Source organism: Microcebus murinus, chromosome X (genome assembly GCF_040939455.1).
Source record: "Microcebus murinus isolate Inina chromosome X, M.murinus_Inina_mat1.0, whole genome shotgun sequence".
Classification (NCBI taxonomy): domain Eukaryota; kingdom Metazoa; phylum Chordata; class Mammalia; order Primates; family Cheirogaleidae; genus Microcebus; species Microcebus murinus.
In genome coordinates, this window is record NC_134136.1 from 45919889 (window position 1) to 45936106 (window position 16218).

General features: G+C 44.1%; 1 protein-coding gene across 1 annotated transcript in view; it reads right to left on the reverse strand.

Moving 5' to 3' along the window:
- Window positions 1–13578: 13578 nt before the first annotated feature.
- Window positions 13579–16218, reverse strand: part of KIAA1210 (KIAA1210 ortholog) — a 75181-nt gene continuing 72541 nt past the window's right edge. Inside the window, 1 exon segment of the mRNA XM_075999140.1 lies at window positions 13579–15908. Within this exon segment, the coding sequence (XP_075855255.1) occupies window positions 15715–15908 (194 nt within the window). The 3' untranslated portion in view covers window positions 13579–15714.

The window sequence follows — 16218 nt, forward strand, 5'->3', positions numbered from 1 at the left end:
GCTTCACTCCTTCACAACAACTTGCTCCACGGCAAGCCCAGTGCCCACTATAAAGAAAAAGTTTCTTGACAAAGCAGACAAAAAATACACTGGGGAAAAGAATCCCTTTTCAATAAATGGTGCTGGGAAAACTGGATAGCCACTTGTAGAAGGCTAAAGCAGGACCCACACCTTTCACCTCTCACAAAAATCAACTCACGCTGGATAACAGACTTAAACCTAAGGTATGAAACTATTAGAATTCTAGAGGAAAATGTTGGAAACGCTCTCCTAGACATCGGCCTAGGCAAAGAGTTTATGAAGAAGTCCCCAAAGGCAAACACAGCAGCAACAAAAATAAATAAATGGGACATGATCAAACTGAAAAGCTTTTGCATAGCCAAAGAAACAGTCATGAAAGTAAACAGACAACCTACAGAATGGGAGAAAATTTTTGCATCCTATGCATCTGATAAGGGGCTGATAACTAGAATATACTTAGAACTCATGAAAATTAGCAAGAAAAAATCAAATAACCCTATCAAAAAGTGGGCAAAGGAACAGAAACTTCTCAAAAGAAGACAGAATAATGGCCAACAAACATATGAAAAAATGCTCAACATCTCTAATCATCAGGGAAATGCAAATCAAAACCACAATGAGATATCACTTAACTCCAGTGAGAATGGCCTTTATCAAAAAGTCCCCAAACAATAAATGCTGGCGTGGATGCGGAGAGAGGGGAACACTCCTACACTGCTGGTGGGACTGCAAACTAGTTCAACCTCTGTGGAAAGCAATATGGAGATACCTTAAAGTAATACAAGTGAATCTGCCATTTGATCCAGCAATCCCATTACTGGGCATCTACCCAAAAGATCCAATGACACTCTACAAAAAAGACACCTGCACTCAAATGTTTATAGCAGCACAATTCATAATTGCGAGGCTGTGGAAACAGCCCAAGTGCCCATCAATCCAAGAATGGATTAATAAAATGTGGCATATGTATACCATGGAGTACTATTCAGCTCTTAGAAACAACAGTGATATAGCACATCTTATATTTTCCTGGTTAGAGCTGGAACCCATACTACTAAGTGAAGTATCCCAAGAATGGAAAAACAAGCACCACATGTACTCACCAGCAAACTGGTATTAACTGAGTAGCACCTAAGTGGACACATAGGTACTACAGTAATAGGGTATTGGGCAGGTGGGAGGGGGGGCGGGTATATACATACATAATGAGTTAGATGTGCACCATCTGGGGGATGGTCATGCTGGAAACTCAGACTTGTGGGGGGAGGGGGGAAAGAGCATTTATTGAAACCTTAAAATCTGTGCCCCCATAATATGCCGAAATAAAAAAAAAAAAGAAAAAGTTTCTGGTGTGTACTTCTTTGCCAGAGACTTCAAGATTGACAGTAGTCATCATGTTATGTTTCAGACCCTCTGATAAGTGAAGGAGGCAACTGGAGAAGAAATGATTGAGTATAAACTAGAATCTTGACAAATATATCAGAATATTGACACTCTTTGCAGCTGGGAGGGCTCAGCTTCCAGAGGGTCTTGGACACCCTTCCTCTGAAGGGCAGATAAATGACAGGGGAGGATGCACTAAAATGGGGACCATGGACAGTCTGTTATCCTTGGATTTCATGAGCCTAACAAGCAATAGGTACAAATGGCAGTTCCAAGGAGGCATGGCACTGGTACATGGAAGGCACCAAATAAGCTTCATAAATGAATAAATACATAATTTAATGAATACTGTTGACCAGTATAGGTAGGAGGTGAAGAGGATGGGAGACAAATGTGGAAGGAATGGTGACACAAAGAGTGCTTGTATAGAAAGCAGAAAACCTACTTAGCAATAATTATTAGTAGTAATAATTAGCTTTAGTAGTAATTATGATCGCAATCTGCTTTCCAGGCCCATTTCATTTGCTACTCTTCCCTGCTGCAACCATTTTCCCAGACAGGCGCGCACACACACACACACACACACACACACACATCTCTGCCATTGTTCATGCTGTTTCCTTTTGCTCTAAGCAAGCTAAGTGCCCAATCCTATCTCCCTGCACAAAAAAGCAGCTCCCTCTCCACCATCCTTCACTACCAGTTAAACTCCTAGTGATCTTCAGAACCCAGCTGAAATGCCTCCTCCTGAACACTTTCCAGGCACCAACTCACTTCCCTTCTCCCATACTCCTAGCTCATAATTTTCTCTTCTGTGTTCCCATAGCACTCTGTGCTTATTCTCATTTTAGAACTTGAGACTTGTGTCATCATTGTCCAAATGTCTGTATTCCCCTCTAGACCATGAACTAGGGCAAGCCATTGGCCTTAGGTATCTGTTAATTTGTAGCCACTACCACAACTTCTAGCCATAGTAAGATTTTCAATACATGCCCAGTGAATGGGATGGGGAACCTGTGGCTTTGGGGCCACATGTGGCCTTCTGGATCCTGGAGTGCTGCCTTTTGACTAAATCCAAATTTTACAGAACAAATCCTTTTAATAAAGGGAGTTTTTTTTCCTGTGACATTTGGATTTGGTTGAGGGGCCACACTTGAGGATCTGGAGGGCCACATGTGGCCTTGAGGCTGCAGCTTCCTCCACAATGCTATTAATATTGCTAGGTGGTGGTGGTTTATTTAAAGAGTCAATCATGTTTAAAGTGAATAAAGAATTGGTCTCTTTGAATAGTCTGCATGGAACTACAGAGAATATTTTCAAAGAAATTGAAAAAGCACTAATTTAGCATCACCTGAAGTGGAATCTGCTGTGTTACAATTGATGGTGGTTAAAAAAAAAATGTATGGCCCAGAAAAAGAGTTAATAAACAAATATACAAAACTTTTGAAAATACAAAGTATTTAGCCAGACATTCTTCGCTGAGAATCGTCAGAGTTTCCTGCTGTTACAGTGCTTGGATGGAACGGGTTCTCGACCCCAGCCTGAGCCGGCTGCTTAGAGCCAGCCCTCCGCCACCTCCTCACCAGGCCTTCAGATCGCCCCAAGGGCCCCACCGCCGCTCTGGCGCCTCGAAGCTTCTGCCGCCTCTCCTCAGCCACCGCCATGACGACCGCCTCCCGCTCGCGGGTGCGCCATCAACTGCCGGATCAACCTGGGGCTCTATGCCTCCCTCCTACGTCTACTCACTTGTCCTTGTCTTATTACTTTGACCGCGATGTGGCTTTGAAGAATTTTGCCAAATACTTTCTTCACCAATCTCATGAGGAGAGGGAACGTGCTGAGAAACTGATGAAGCTGCAGAACCGACGAGGTGGCCGAATCTTCCTTCAGGACATCCGGAAACGAGGCCATGATGACTGGAAGAGTGCGCTGTACGTGATGGAGTGTGTGTTACACTTGGAAAAAAAGTATGAATCAGTCACTACTGGAGCCATACAAAATTGATAAAAAATGACCCTCACTTGTGTGACTTCATGGAGACTTTACTTGAATAAGCAGGTGAAATCCTTGAAAGAATTGGGTGACCATGTAACCAACCTGAACAAGATGGGAGGGCCTGAGGGTGACCATGTAACCAACCTGAACAAGATGGGAGGGCATAGTGGAGTATCTCTTTGACAAGCACACCCTGGGAGACAGTGGTAATAAGAGCTAAGCCTTAGGCTAACTTCCCCATAGCCAGGGGGTGACTTCCATTGTCCCCCAGGCATTGCATGTATGTTGGAGTTTCCTTTACCTTTTCTATTAGTTGTACCTAAACATCCACTTAAGTTCTTTCATTTGTACCATTCCTTCAAATAAAGAAATTTGGTACCTCCCCAAAAAGAGAATATTTAACTCCTACAGTTATTTACCATATTATTTATCAGTTACCATATTATTTATCATATTATTTAGCAGTTACATTGCAGAAAATATTTAAATCTCTCATGTGCTATTGAGCCAGTACTCAGGAACTTAACCATTGCAGTTCTGTGAACTGTTGTCAGAAACATATCCCAATTTGCCCTTCCATACAGCAATTCTGTAACTACACAGTGGTACAGGGTATTTTTGTTTTATGTATGATTTTTGATCTCAGGGCTGAGACAGAATTATTTTTGATCAAGAAAAATCTCTGTCAACTATCACTATTGAACACTAAATGGCTTTGGAAATTAGCTCTTGTTATAAGTTTGATAATGCTTCTTGATGAATTCAACCTAAAATTACAAGGTGAACAGTGCTTACATATGAAACTTCTACTGTGGCAAAGTCATTTCAATGGCAACTATTTAATAACATTGCTTGAATCAAAGCCATGTTAGGCTGCTTTATGTGCTAACAATGCTGTCAAAAGATAAAATAAGGAGAGTCTCCACTCTTGCAGAAACGTGCAGTAGATGTGTTATCTGAGCTCAAACTAAAGTTCTACCAGCTTTTTTCCCAGAACTCTATGCAATTGCACAGGAAATGTTTACATTTCAAACTCACTTATTAATTGTGCATTTGAGGAGCTTCCACCTAAACTTTAACTGGAAGTAATTAATCTGCAATGTAATAACATGCTAAAAGGCAAAGACCAAGAGAAGACTCTAATTGAATTCTACAAATGCCTTCCAAGAGATGAATATGCTCAATTAAAATCATATGCTTGTGGATTGATATCAGTATATAGAAGTACCTATCTCAGAGATTGATAACAGTATTTGCCCATATCTATATGTGTGTAAAGATATTTTCAAAGATGAACTATGTAAAACCTTATAACAGATCAACAGATGAACATTTAAAATCAATTTTGATGACAGAGAACACTAACATTGGAATACTAATTAAACAAAATGTTATCTTCCCCAAAGAGCACTATTTTTCTCATTAATAGACTTATATTATTAAAAATTATATGTATTTATTATATTTTTAGTTTCAATAATAAAATATCTGTGGAGATTTGGTTTTTCTCTTTGTTATGTACTTAAATAATAGCCTTGATATTGCCAGTTGTCTGCACAGAACCTAAAATGTTTACTCTTTGTCCTTTATAGAAGAAGTTTCCCCAGCCCAGCTTGCCTTCACATTGGGCCTCTATACTTTTGCCAATAATCGTAAAATTAAAATGGTAGGACTTGCATGGACCTTAAGGGTAGTGCTGGTCACTACGGCCTCACAGAAAAGGTAGGTGAATCTGGATTCTAAGTAGTTCTTTGTGTTAGGTTTATTCCAGGTGGGAACTCAAAAAGTATGTATGTGGTTGATAGAAAACTGAGGTTTGTGAAACAATAGCCTCAGGAGTCTGAGAGTCCCAGGAGACTGTGAAATCTAGCAGACAGCTGGGACACTCCTATCCCCACTGATAAGGAGGGAACTACCCCCCTCCCTTACCTCTACAGGATGAGACTGAGGCAGGGGTCCCAGTAATTGGTTGTTTAAAAAAAATTTTATTGCAGCTAGCTGTTCTGGCCCAGGTACTCTCTCCCCCTTGAGAAACCCCCTATACAACCCAAGGCTTTCCCCTCCCTCAGGGTGGATGCTCTTTTGCCTCCACCCATCTATATCCAGATGCTCAAAATAAATAGCATTTTGCTACACATGAGGCTTCGTGTGTGTCTCTCTCTCAGCTCCAGACCTAACACCTTGATCATTCATTGGAAATTCAGAAGAGTGGAGGGTGGGAGGGGGTTTAGCGATGAAAAATTACCTATTGAGTACAATGCAAACTATTCAGGTGAGGGGTACACTAAAACCCCAACTTCACCACTATAAAATTCATCCATGTAACCAAAAACCACTTGTAACCCTAAAACCACTGAAATAAAAAATTTCTACATTGCCTTCCAGATTCAAATCAATGATATATGACAACACCATGCTCTATCCTTGAGGTGAGACCAGAAGAAAAATAAAAGCATTGAAATTTGATTGAGTTTAGGAAAGGGAAAAAATCCTTGCCTAACTTGAGGGAGTTAATGGTATATTTTTTCTAAATGTAATAATCTGAAATATGTTATTTGAAAATTTTTTTCAAAACTAGTTTTAGTGTGCCAAAACATTTTTTATAGAATGAATGTAAACTGGCAGTTGATTTCTCCAAAATTTTCAGAATTAGTTACACTTGTCGTCTTGATTAAGAGGGTCTTGAAACAAAGTCTTGGGCTGTTGCCTCAGAAGCGTCCTCGGAGGCGGCCGTGTTGTCTGTCGCCGCCGGCGCCATGCTTAGCTCTTAGGGGGCGACCTCATCCGTTATGAAAAAGTCTTTTTTTCCTTCTTGGGGGCTTGTGGTGAATTTGGCAGGGCTCATTAAACACCTTCCAACGCCTGTCATTTACCACCCATTTAACACTCACATCTGAATGCAGCCAATTCAACTTTGCCCATTGTTTTCTAAATAGTTCTAACCAAGTTTAATTGTCAAAATTCTTCTCTCTTCTGGGGAGGTTTTACTAGTGCTTAGCTCTGAGCTGTATCACCTTTTGATGACCCTATCTCTACTTGCATGAGCCACTACCAGAGGGAAATCAGTAAACTCTGAACTCCTTGCAGTTCGCACACCCCAGGGGAACGCCACAGTGGCCCCGATACTTCTGTCAACAATCCTGACATTAAAAGGGCACGACATGCTTGGACCTAAAGGGTAGGGCGGGTCACCAGGGGCTCCTAGGTGATCCCGGATTCCGTGGAGTGCCTTGATCATTCCTTGGACGTGGGGCATGTCAATCTCCACCTTTCAGCAAATGAGCTTAGAGCTCGCTACTAGGGGACACGGCCCTTAGTTGACCCTTCCGGTCCACCTCCCGTCAACGGTCACAACGGAATCTTTCCCGACTCGTCGGAGCCATCTCAGGTGCGGTCTGGGTGGCGGGCCACCCCTGGGATTAGACCCCTGCCCTTCCTGTCGCGGGACCTCCTCAGGCTCCACTATAGACTCTTGTCCCCTCAACAGCTGTCCCTCGGCCACCCCTCTGCCTTTCCTCAGGCCGCTCTGCCAACGGCCTCCCCTCAGCTGCAGCCGCCTCAGAGGCCACCATCTTGGCCGTCGACGCCCCAGCGCGATCGCCGCCCGCTGAGGTACCAGCTGTTGTCATGTCCGCCTCAGGGGATCGAGACGCGACCCCAGAGGGCCAGGAAGGCCCCGTGAGCCGGGCGGGAGCGTGGGCAGGAGCCGATGACGGGGTGGGCGGCCACTCCGGCCCCCACTACGGCGGCGTCATGGCGCCTGTGGTGGAGGCGGCCGGAGTCGCACGGTCCGCGGGAGGCCTCGGGGAGGAGGAGGGTGGCCAGGCGGCGGCCATGGCCGTGGCCGGAGCCCCGGAGATCGGCATAGCTGAGGAAGATTCCGACATCGGGCCGGCGGAGGAGGAGGAGGAGGAGAACGTGCCGCTGGTGGGCCTGGATCGGGTGGTGGACGCCCGTCATTTCCCCATGGCGGGCTTTCGCTTCATGTTCCTGGATCTGGTCCACTCGCTTCTGCACCGCATCTACTACAACCACCACATCCTGACCCGGCCCAGTGGCCGCCGCGTCCTGGTGGCACACCGCCGGCTGTCACCCAACCGCGACGGCGGCGAAGGCGGGAGCGAGGACGTCCCGGTGGTGCTCCAGGTGCCCGAGAGGCCCCGCGCGAGGGTCGCGGCCCTGGAGGGCGAGGGCCTTGGCGAAGGCTTCGGCCAGGGCCCCGACGTCCTCCCGGCGGGCGCGGCAGGCGGAGGGCCCGAGCTGCCCGGGGAGCCGGCGGGCGGGGCCGCAGCGCAGGTAGAAGCAGCCCAGGAGATCATCGTGACGGCCCACGGTGAGGAGCGGGCCTGGGGGCGACCCCGGGCGGGCGGGCGGGCTCGGCGGGTCCCGGGGATGGAGCGCGGGGGGGTGGCGGCTCTGGCGGGGTGAAGCGGGTCCCCCTCTCCCCGCCTGGGGCCCAGCGTGTGCGAGAGAACAGGACAGAAGCCCAGTTCCTAGTGACCTTTAGTGTCGCACAGGCATATTCTGCCCTCCACCACCTGTGTTTGCCGGGAGATCCGAGGTCATCCAGGCCTTTCGTGAGCCCACAGAGGAGTGTCAGGGCAGGCAGGTGTCAGGGCAGGCAGGTGTCGGGGCAGGCAGGTGTGTGTGTGGGAGGAGCCTGGGAAGACGTGGAAGGGAAGCCTGAAGGAAGGCAGCCAGCAAATGGCACACCTCATTTTCGGCTCACAGCTTTTAAAAGTGTAAAGATTCTTAGAAAGTTGATCCCTCCCAGATGATGAACCGAGACAGGAGCCTTTGGTAAAATGAAATATTCAGGGGGTTGAGGATCCAATGAGCATCTACATACAACTTGTCTTTGAAGCAAACAACCATTTTCCCAACAAAGTTCTGACCAAAACATGTAGAATGGATCAGACCTGATGATTCTGATCTCTTCTTCTCCAAAGGACTAGAAGTAATTGGCAGCTTTGGGTGGGGGAGTTACTAGGAAAAGGGAAATAGTGTCACTGTGGAAACCATTAAGCAGCAGAAATTTGAGAACCATGGAAGTGTTGTATCAACCAGTAGGAAGGTGCCCAGCTATTCTTTTCTTAGTGCCCAGCTATTCTTATTCTTTTCTATCCTCCTACTTCTCCTGAGGGTAGAGGACTAGATGTCATTATTGTTTCTAAATTGGGCTATTTTTCCATGAATGAATTTTCCCAAAGTCTGTGTTATTTTTCACTAAAGAAGTAACTAGATATCAGTATGAAAACTGGGAAGACGAAGACACCATAGATTATGTAGGGGGGGTAGAAAAAGAAGCAGCAGAAGAAAACGAGAATGAAAACAAAGAAGAGGAAGGACCTCCAATGGACGTGGACCTGGACCCAGGAGAGGCGAAGCCCACAAAATCCAGGTATCCGTGTATAGCTTTGAGTATCTCTCGGCTATTCCTGGCATTTACTTCTTACTGACAGTTTGTTTTTTTAATTCTTCCAGTAAATTAATTAAGAAAAATGTTGTTCAAAATTAGTTTAAAAAATCGATTTAACTTACTTAGAATCCTACTGGAATATTCATGTACCTAATAATATAAAAATGCAGTATGTACTTCATGGCTACTCATTTGTTCTTGTGAAGTCTTTTGTCCTCTAGCCGTAAGACTACTAACAAGTGTTAAATGTACAGACCTAGTACCTGAGACCAATATTTGTGTGGAAAACAGTTACCAGAAGCAGCAGCTAACATGGCCTGGGTCATGCACTAGTTGGGCCTTCATTACTTGGCCACGGAAATACAGTCTCCTGTACTAACTAGAAGACAACACAACACCTTTTAGAATGTTATTACTTACAAATAGCAAAAACTTAGGATTTTCAAGTAGGACCACATTTAGTGATGAGTACCTAAATATTTGTTTAGTTGTAGATTTTTGTATTTTATGTGACAGGCAAAAGTAAAGAAACTTAGTCATAGTATAATTATCAATTGATAATTAAGTCTTAAGGTATATCTTTGAGTATGTTGAAATGGTAAACTAATGTTTTTCTTTTTTCTTTTCCTTTTTTCCCCCTGCATTTCATGGCTGTGTATTTCATAATAACATCCTCATAACCACATGGTAGATATGGAAATCCAGGGACCAGGAGGGAGGGAGTATTATCTGTGGAAGGAGCACAGGCTTTTAAGTTAGAGAGATTTATTCAAATCTCTCCAGAATGGCCTCTCGAGAAAAAAAGAAAAACAACAAGCATTTCTGGTGTTAGGCAAGAGGGAAACAAGGTTGGTGTGATCACATGATTGAAGCCATTGGTCATCAGCACCTTGATATCCAAGGATATAAGTTACAAAAGGAAAATATATTGTTCTCTACATGTTCAGATATAACACACAAATGCAGCAGATATACAAAGGGACTGACAATTTTCTTAGTTTTAGAAAGCAGGTTAATATTCTGTAAGTGTTAATTTTCTCTCATTTTATTCCATAGTTTGGAGGAATAGAAAGAAAAGAATGGAGAGAGAAGAAAGAATCTGTTTTTCACTCTTTTTAGGGTGCTCATTTTTCAGAAGCCCAAGGGATTTTCATCAATACTGATTTCATTCCAAAGTTCATCACTCAAAAAGTGATACCTGAGTTTTCTCTTACCTTTTACAGATATATTTGACAGAATTTGCTCAAGTTAAAAATAAAAGTTTGTTTTAGATGAATAAGTTGAAATATATACAGATGTTTTCAAGATAAATAACACTCAAATCTCTGTTTTACCTCTTTTTGTTTTGGCTCACTTTAACTTCAGTTGAAAGGGATCATTTGTCACCATTTGTAAACTTATTTTAAATGATTTTATTGCAGCCAAAATAATTAAAATATCAACTTTAAAACAGTTTTTGTAAAGAGAGAGATGAGTTGGAGTTCAAGCTTTTAGTTAATGCTGCGCTGTCTGCTACGTTAGTCACTAGCCATGTGTGGCTACTGACCACTTGAAATGTGGCTAGTTCGATCTGGATGTGCTGTAAATGAAAACTAATGTAAAATAGCTCTGTAATAACTAATTACATGTTGAAATGATAATATATTGGTTTAAACAAAATATGATATTAAAATTACTTTCACCAGTGCCTTTTCTCTTTTTTAATTCGGTCACTAGAACATTTAGATTACACATGTGACTCATGTTATGTATTTATTGGCCAGCACTAATCTAGAGAATGGTTTCAAAGGAAACCTCATAGATGGCCCAGCTTGCCTGGAGGTCAAGTGGTGCTGCTGAGCCCGGGCCAGACTTTAACTTAGGGCAGTGGTTCCAAAGCGTAGTCTCTGCACCAGCAGCACCTGAGAACTTGTTAGAGATGCAAATTCTCAGGCCACAGCCCTGACCTCTGAATCAGAAACTGATTCTCTGGGGTGGGGCCAGCAATCTGTTTTAACAAGCCCTCCAGGGGCTTCTGATGCACGCCAAGGTTTAAGAACCACAGGTTTAGAGCAGTAGGGGAAGATGAGTTTCACCCACTGTCAGACCAGCCTTAATTCCCTGGCTTGGGACTGTTGCAGGTAAACTGAATGGGACAGCAAGGACTAGGCTGGGGAGGGGACTAGAACTCACAGGGGCTGAGACACAGAGGGGCAAAGACAGGGTGATGACAGCATAAAAATGCATAAAGGAAAAAGCTGGTTCCAGAAGGATACAAACATGATACCATGTATATGAAGTCTAAGAAAACATACAAATGATTGCCACATTTGTGGGTACATACAGAGAGACTAAAAGGCATGCATGTGAGAAATGTATACAAATGTAGCATGTGTAAAGGTGTGATTGGGAAAGATAAACACATCATTTAGGATGGTGGTTACCTCTCAGGGAAAGAAAGGGAGGGGGATTCTATTAGAGAGGGATCCACAGAGGGCTTCTACTGTTTGTAATGTTATATTTCTTAAGCTGGGTGGTGGATACATGGATGTTTATAGCAGTATTCTCTATACCTTTGTGTAGATCTGAAATATTTCCTAATGCCCAATGAGACAAGTAAAAAGAGGAAAGGGAGACAATGGGCTTGATCTCTAGACTCTGTTTAAGGGGGGGGGGGGAATGTGAAGTCATATGTGACCAGAGGAGAGGATCAGAGAAGGGGAGGGGTGCAGAGGTTGAGGCTAGACAGCTTCATTTCTGCATGTAGTGAAGGCTTCCTAGGTGTTCTCTTGGTAGCACTGATACCTTCTCTTATATTCTGTGGTAGCACACCTTATATTCAAATTTATACTACCATTTTTTAAATTGAGGTGAAAGTCATAAAGCAAAATTAACGATTTTAAAGTGAACATTTCAGTAACATTTAGTGCATTCATAATTTTGTGCAACCACTTCTATTTAGTTCCAAAACACCCCAGGGTTTTTGTCACCCCAAAACCCGGTATCCAGCAAGCAGTCACTTTCCCATTTTCCCCTCCAACTGATGGCAACCACCAATTTGCTTTCCATCTCTATGGATTGACCTATTCTAGACATCTCACATAAACAGAATTTGTGTCAGGCTTCTTCACTTAACATAATATTTTCGAGATTCATCCACATGTTAGCATGTATCCATACTTCATTCTTCTTGAAGGCTGAATAATATTCCATTGTATGTATATACCACAATTTGTTTATTCATTTTTCTGTTGATGGACACTTGGTTGCTTCCACCTTGCAGCTATTGTAAATAGTGCTACTATGAACATTTGTGTCCAAGTATTTCTTTGTGTATGATTTATATATGTGTGTATTTACTCCCCCTCCCCTACTGTCTGCATTGTGAACTTCTGATTTGTTGGGACATTAAAGAGTTTTATTTATCTTCCTTTCTCAAAGCCCTGGGCACTGAGTTTTCCACATAGTAGGTGCTCAATTAAAGTCTGTTAAAGTGAAGTAAACTTACCACTTCCACAACCTTCTTTTTTGCACCAGTATTAATGTTTCAACATGTACTATCACATAGTATTCCTTATGGCTAGAACCACATCGTGAGATGGAGGCCCAGGGCCCCTTGTTACCATTACCTAAACTGAAAGGGCAAGCTAATACAGATTTCCATATAGTGTGATTTGAGGGGCTTCAAACTGGATCTGATTTGTTAGTGTTTATGTTGCATAAGTTGTTAATATAGTACTGCTCTTAGATTCGGGCAAGAAGGACCTCTGTCCTGAGATCTATGCTTCAGAGGCCCTACTTTGGCCCTCTTCCAGCCACACTTCTCCCTAAAGGACCAGGAACCTGTAGGAACAAGGGGTAGCTCCCTGCTAGGCCATGTTCCAGGTACCTGGGACCCCTGAACAGTCCCAAGTCTGCTGCAAGGGCCTGCATGCTCCTCTTGGGGCTGTCCTCAAGAGGGCTGTCCTTGGACGGGCTGACTGTCCTACCAGGATAGGTGATCCCAGGCCTAAGGGGTAGTTGTATGGCCAGGACAGGGCACGAGGCCTGGTATAGGAGCCAGGCCAGGGCCAGGGGGAGGGAAGAAGAGGTTCAGCTCTTTTCACACCATTCGGACAGGACTTAGAGAAGTCTGAGAATTCTAAATTCTAACCTTGTCTTTCAGGTCATTTTGGAGGTGCATTTGTCATGGAAGAACATAAACCAGTAAACAAAACATGTTGTATGAGTTCATTTAAATATGTCAAATATTTGGACATAAATGTCCCCAACTGAACTCTTATTCTGAACCCTACAAATGTTACAAATGTCACAGGAAGGCCAGGCTACATATCTGGTCTATAACCCCTTTCTCTTCCTCTCTCTGTGTCACACTGTGTTACCTGAGCACAGGGGAGCCTCTTGCTTCTGAAAAGGCCTTATTCTGGCGGCCCATCTTGCTATAGGACTTGGACCCAGTCCCTGAGCCAGGCTGGAGTACAACCACCAACCACCTCTTCACTTCTATTCACCCCCAGGTGCACCCCTCCACCCAGATGTCTTTGCTGCCACAAACCTCTTCAATACCGCTTCTGGTACCAATGCCCACCTGGAGGCCATCAGCTCGGCCAGGCACACCTGTGCGGAGGCCCTGCCTGAGCAGCACAACCACTTAAGAACATTCTGCTTCTCTGACACCCTTCAGGTCTGAGTTGTCGATAGCCTGTTTGATGTCCCTGCGCAGGTCACAGACTGAGACAGACTACAGAACAGGCTTTATTCAATTTATTTGCTTTGCATATATCAAAAATCAAGAAAGTGAAAAGAAGCAAAAAACTTGTCAGAATGTGCCTTTAGGCATTTAAAAAGAAGTTAACCTCTTCATTTAAAAAGCTTTATTGTTAACTGTGGAAAAGAAATTATTAATGGAGAGTTCTCAGAGTGAGAATAACCTAATAGAAGTCCACTGTGAGAAAAGGGGGAAGGGAGGTGTAGCAGTTAATCTACCAGGATTACCTGGGTATAGGGCATCTACCTAAATGAACTGTTCACTATGGGAATACAAAGGAAATAAAATTCAGTCAATTGAAAATCTAGCATTATCAAAAAGACTAAAATACTATATCAGGAAAAATAAATGTTTTATAGAGAAAATGGAAAATCCAGCATGCGATTGTACAGTGTCACATTATACCATCATCAGCAAAGCCCAGCACCAAGTGTTTAGCTCCAGCCCCTCACTGCCTCTCTGGGCGTTTTTGCGTGTGGCGGCACCCCACTCAGAACACAAAGGCACAGTTAGGTGCCCAGGCCTGTGTTTCTGTTTTAGCAAAGTAGCCCCGAGGAAACAGAGGCAGACACAGGGATAACTACACTGAGAAATCACCCTGGGTCTCCTAGGAAAATGAGCTAGTTTTACTGCCCAGGCATCCAAAGGGAGCCTGCCCTTAGTGTTTGGTGGGTTTAGGGAATGGAATAAAGGGGAGGACACAGAAAGGAAGATTTAAGTCACTTCCAGTGAACCTAGATGAGAATCTCTGGTGGTCTGCACCTCGGAAAGCCAGCCAATTGAGGAACTGACTCTGGGGGTAAAGGTGCCTATGTGATCACTCCACAGCCTGGGGGTTTCACTGGAGGCAGTGCTACAAAAGAAAAAGACTGCGCGGCAGGATGGAAAGGAAGGAGTCAACATTTCCTGGGACTTGCCCTCTCCCCTCACAGCTGATCATCCCTCTCATCCTGAATCTTCCCCTCCCACTCTCCCTTTTTGGCCTTCCCTCTTCCCATGGTTGGGGGTGAGTGGGTCACAGAGAGGTGGGGGCTCTCCAGCCTCTAGGAATGAGGGCGGGGAAAGACTGACTTGATCACTGCAGGCTTCCAGTTAGCAAAAAGTTCATTTCTCTGTGGCTGTGGGACTGCGGTCTTACTTTGGGCTAAAACTTGATGAAGCAGAGACCTGAGGGGAAGGGACTAGAAGATGGGCCACATGGAGTTCCCCACCTGAAGGCGGGAGCCAGAGGGAAAGGGCGCTCCCTAGTGGCTCCAGACTTGCATCAGGGCGGTGAGCTTGCCATCTGCCCGATGGAAAGGACAGCTTTTGGTGTCTGTAGAACAACAGGATATGTTCAACAAGGAGTGATTTCTGGGCAATTGGAGAGGGTCACAGTAGTGTTGGACCAAGAGGCCAAACACTGATGGACCATCCGTAGGAGTACAATCATGCCCAGGAAGCATTCTGTCTCACAGGGAGGTGCTCACTGCTGCCAGGCCAGCAGCAGGTTGTCATGGGGCATGTGCAAAGAGGGCACTCTGTATAAGTGCTGTGTGTTATTGTCACCCAAGGTGAAAACATTGGAGGGGGGGGGAGGCTCCCAGGGACTCAGGGAAGGTATTTCAAGCAGTAGTGAACTGATTGGGGAAATGGCTGTGCAAAATTTTTCTTGGAGACCCAGAATTTTCACTTGCACCACCTCTTTTAGGAGCCTTTGCAAAGCTTGGAGCAACAACTGAATAACTGAAGCATTTATCTAGGCTTATAAAACTTAAAAGCCAATCCTTGAGCCAAATCATCTGGATGTTTCCATCAGAACTGCATCATTTGGTCAAGGGAAATGACAACCTTTTAGTTGCTCTGACAAAATGTTTTTTGATTTCTCCTTTCTAAAGCACATTATCCAAAGCTGAAGATTTTGCAATTCTACAGCAGTGCAAACACTTGCCATGGTTTTTTATCGAGGAAATGCTGGGTTTCCTGATGGTGGTAGTGACTGTACTGAAGGTTAGGCATTATAGCATTTATTTCATTCAAATAATTATGTTTTAATTCCCATTTCTAAGGCTTTTTTGCTTAATAAAAAATGGTAACAGTAAAGAGATCACTATTAATACAGCTATTGGCAATTATCATTTAAAATGCTGAGACTACACCCAGGAACTACTTATTGCATGATATCTGCCATGTGGCTCCATGCTTTGGCTTTCTTCTTGGCCATGGAGAACCAGACAGGTTCAATCGGCTCAACAGACTTATCCAGCTTAACCAGCTGTTGGAATGTAGTTGGGAGAGTTGAAGATCGTTTGGTTTCTTTCCCCATGGTAGGTACTTGTGGTATCTTCTGATCTTCAAACTCAACTGGAACCACAGCAAATAACACACAAGCAGTGAGAAACCGCAGATATACTGGGATATGTTGTTTATGGGATGCAATAAAATGTTTCCTCCTCTCAGCTTTCCTCTGATCCCTCTACTCTTAGAGATTTCCAACTCCTTTTCCCTTCATTGCCAGGCTTCTAAAAGTCAGTGCATGGGCAATGTCAAATGGGTAAAATCAACACAGCTATGGCCATAGGGACCTGAACAGAGGAAGGCCTGAGAGGTAATACCTATAGCTGGAACTGCCAATCTTTGGGTAATTACTACTGGATTGTCTTACACTTTTGAA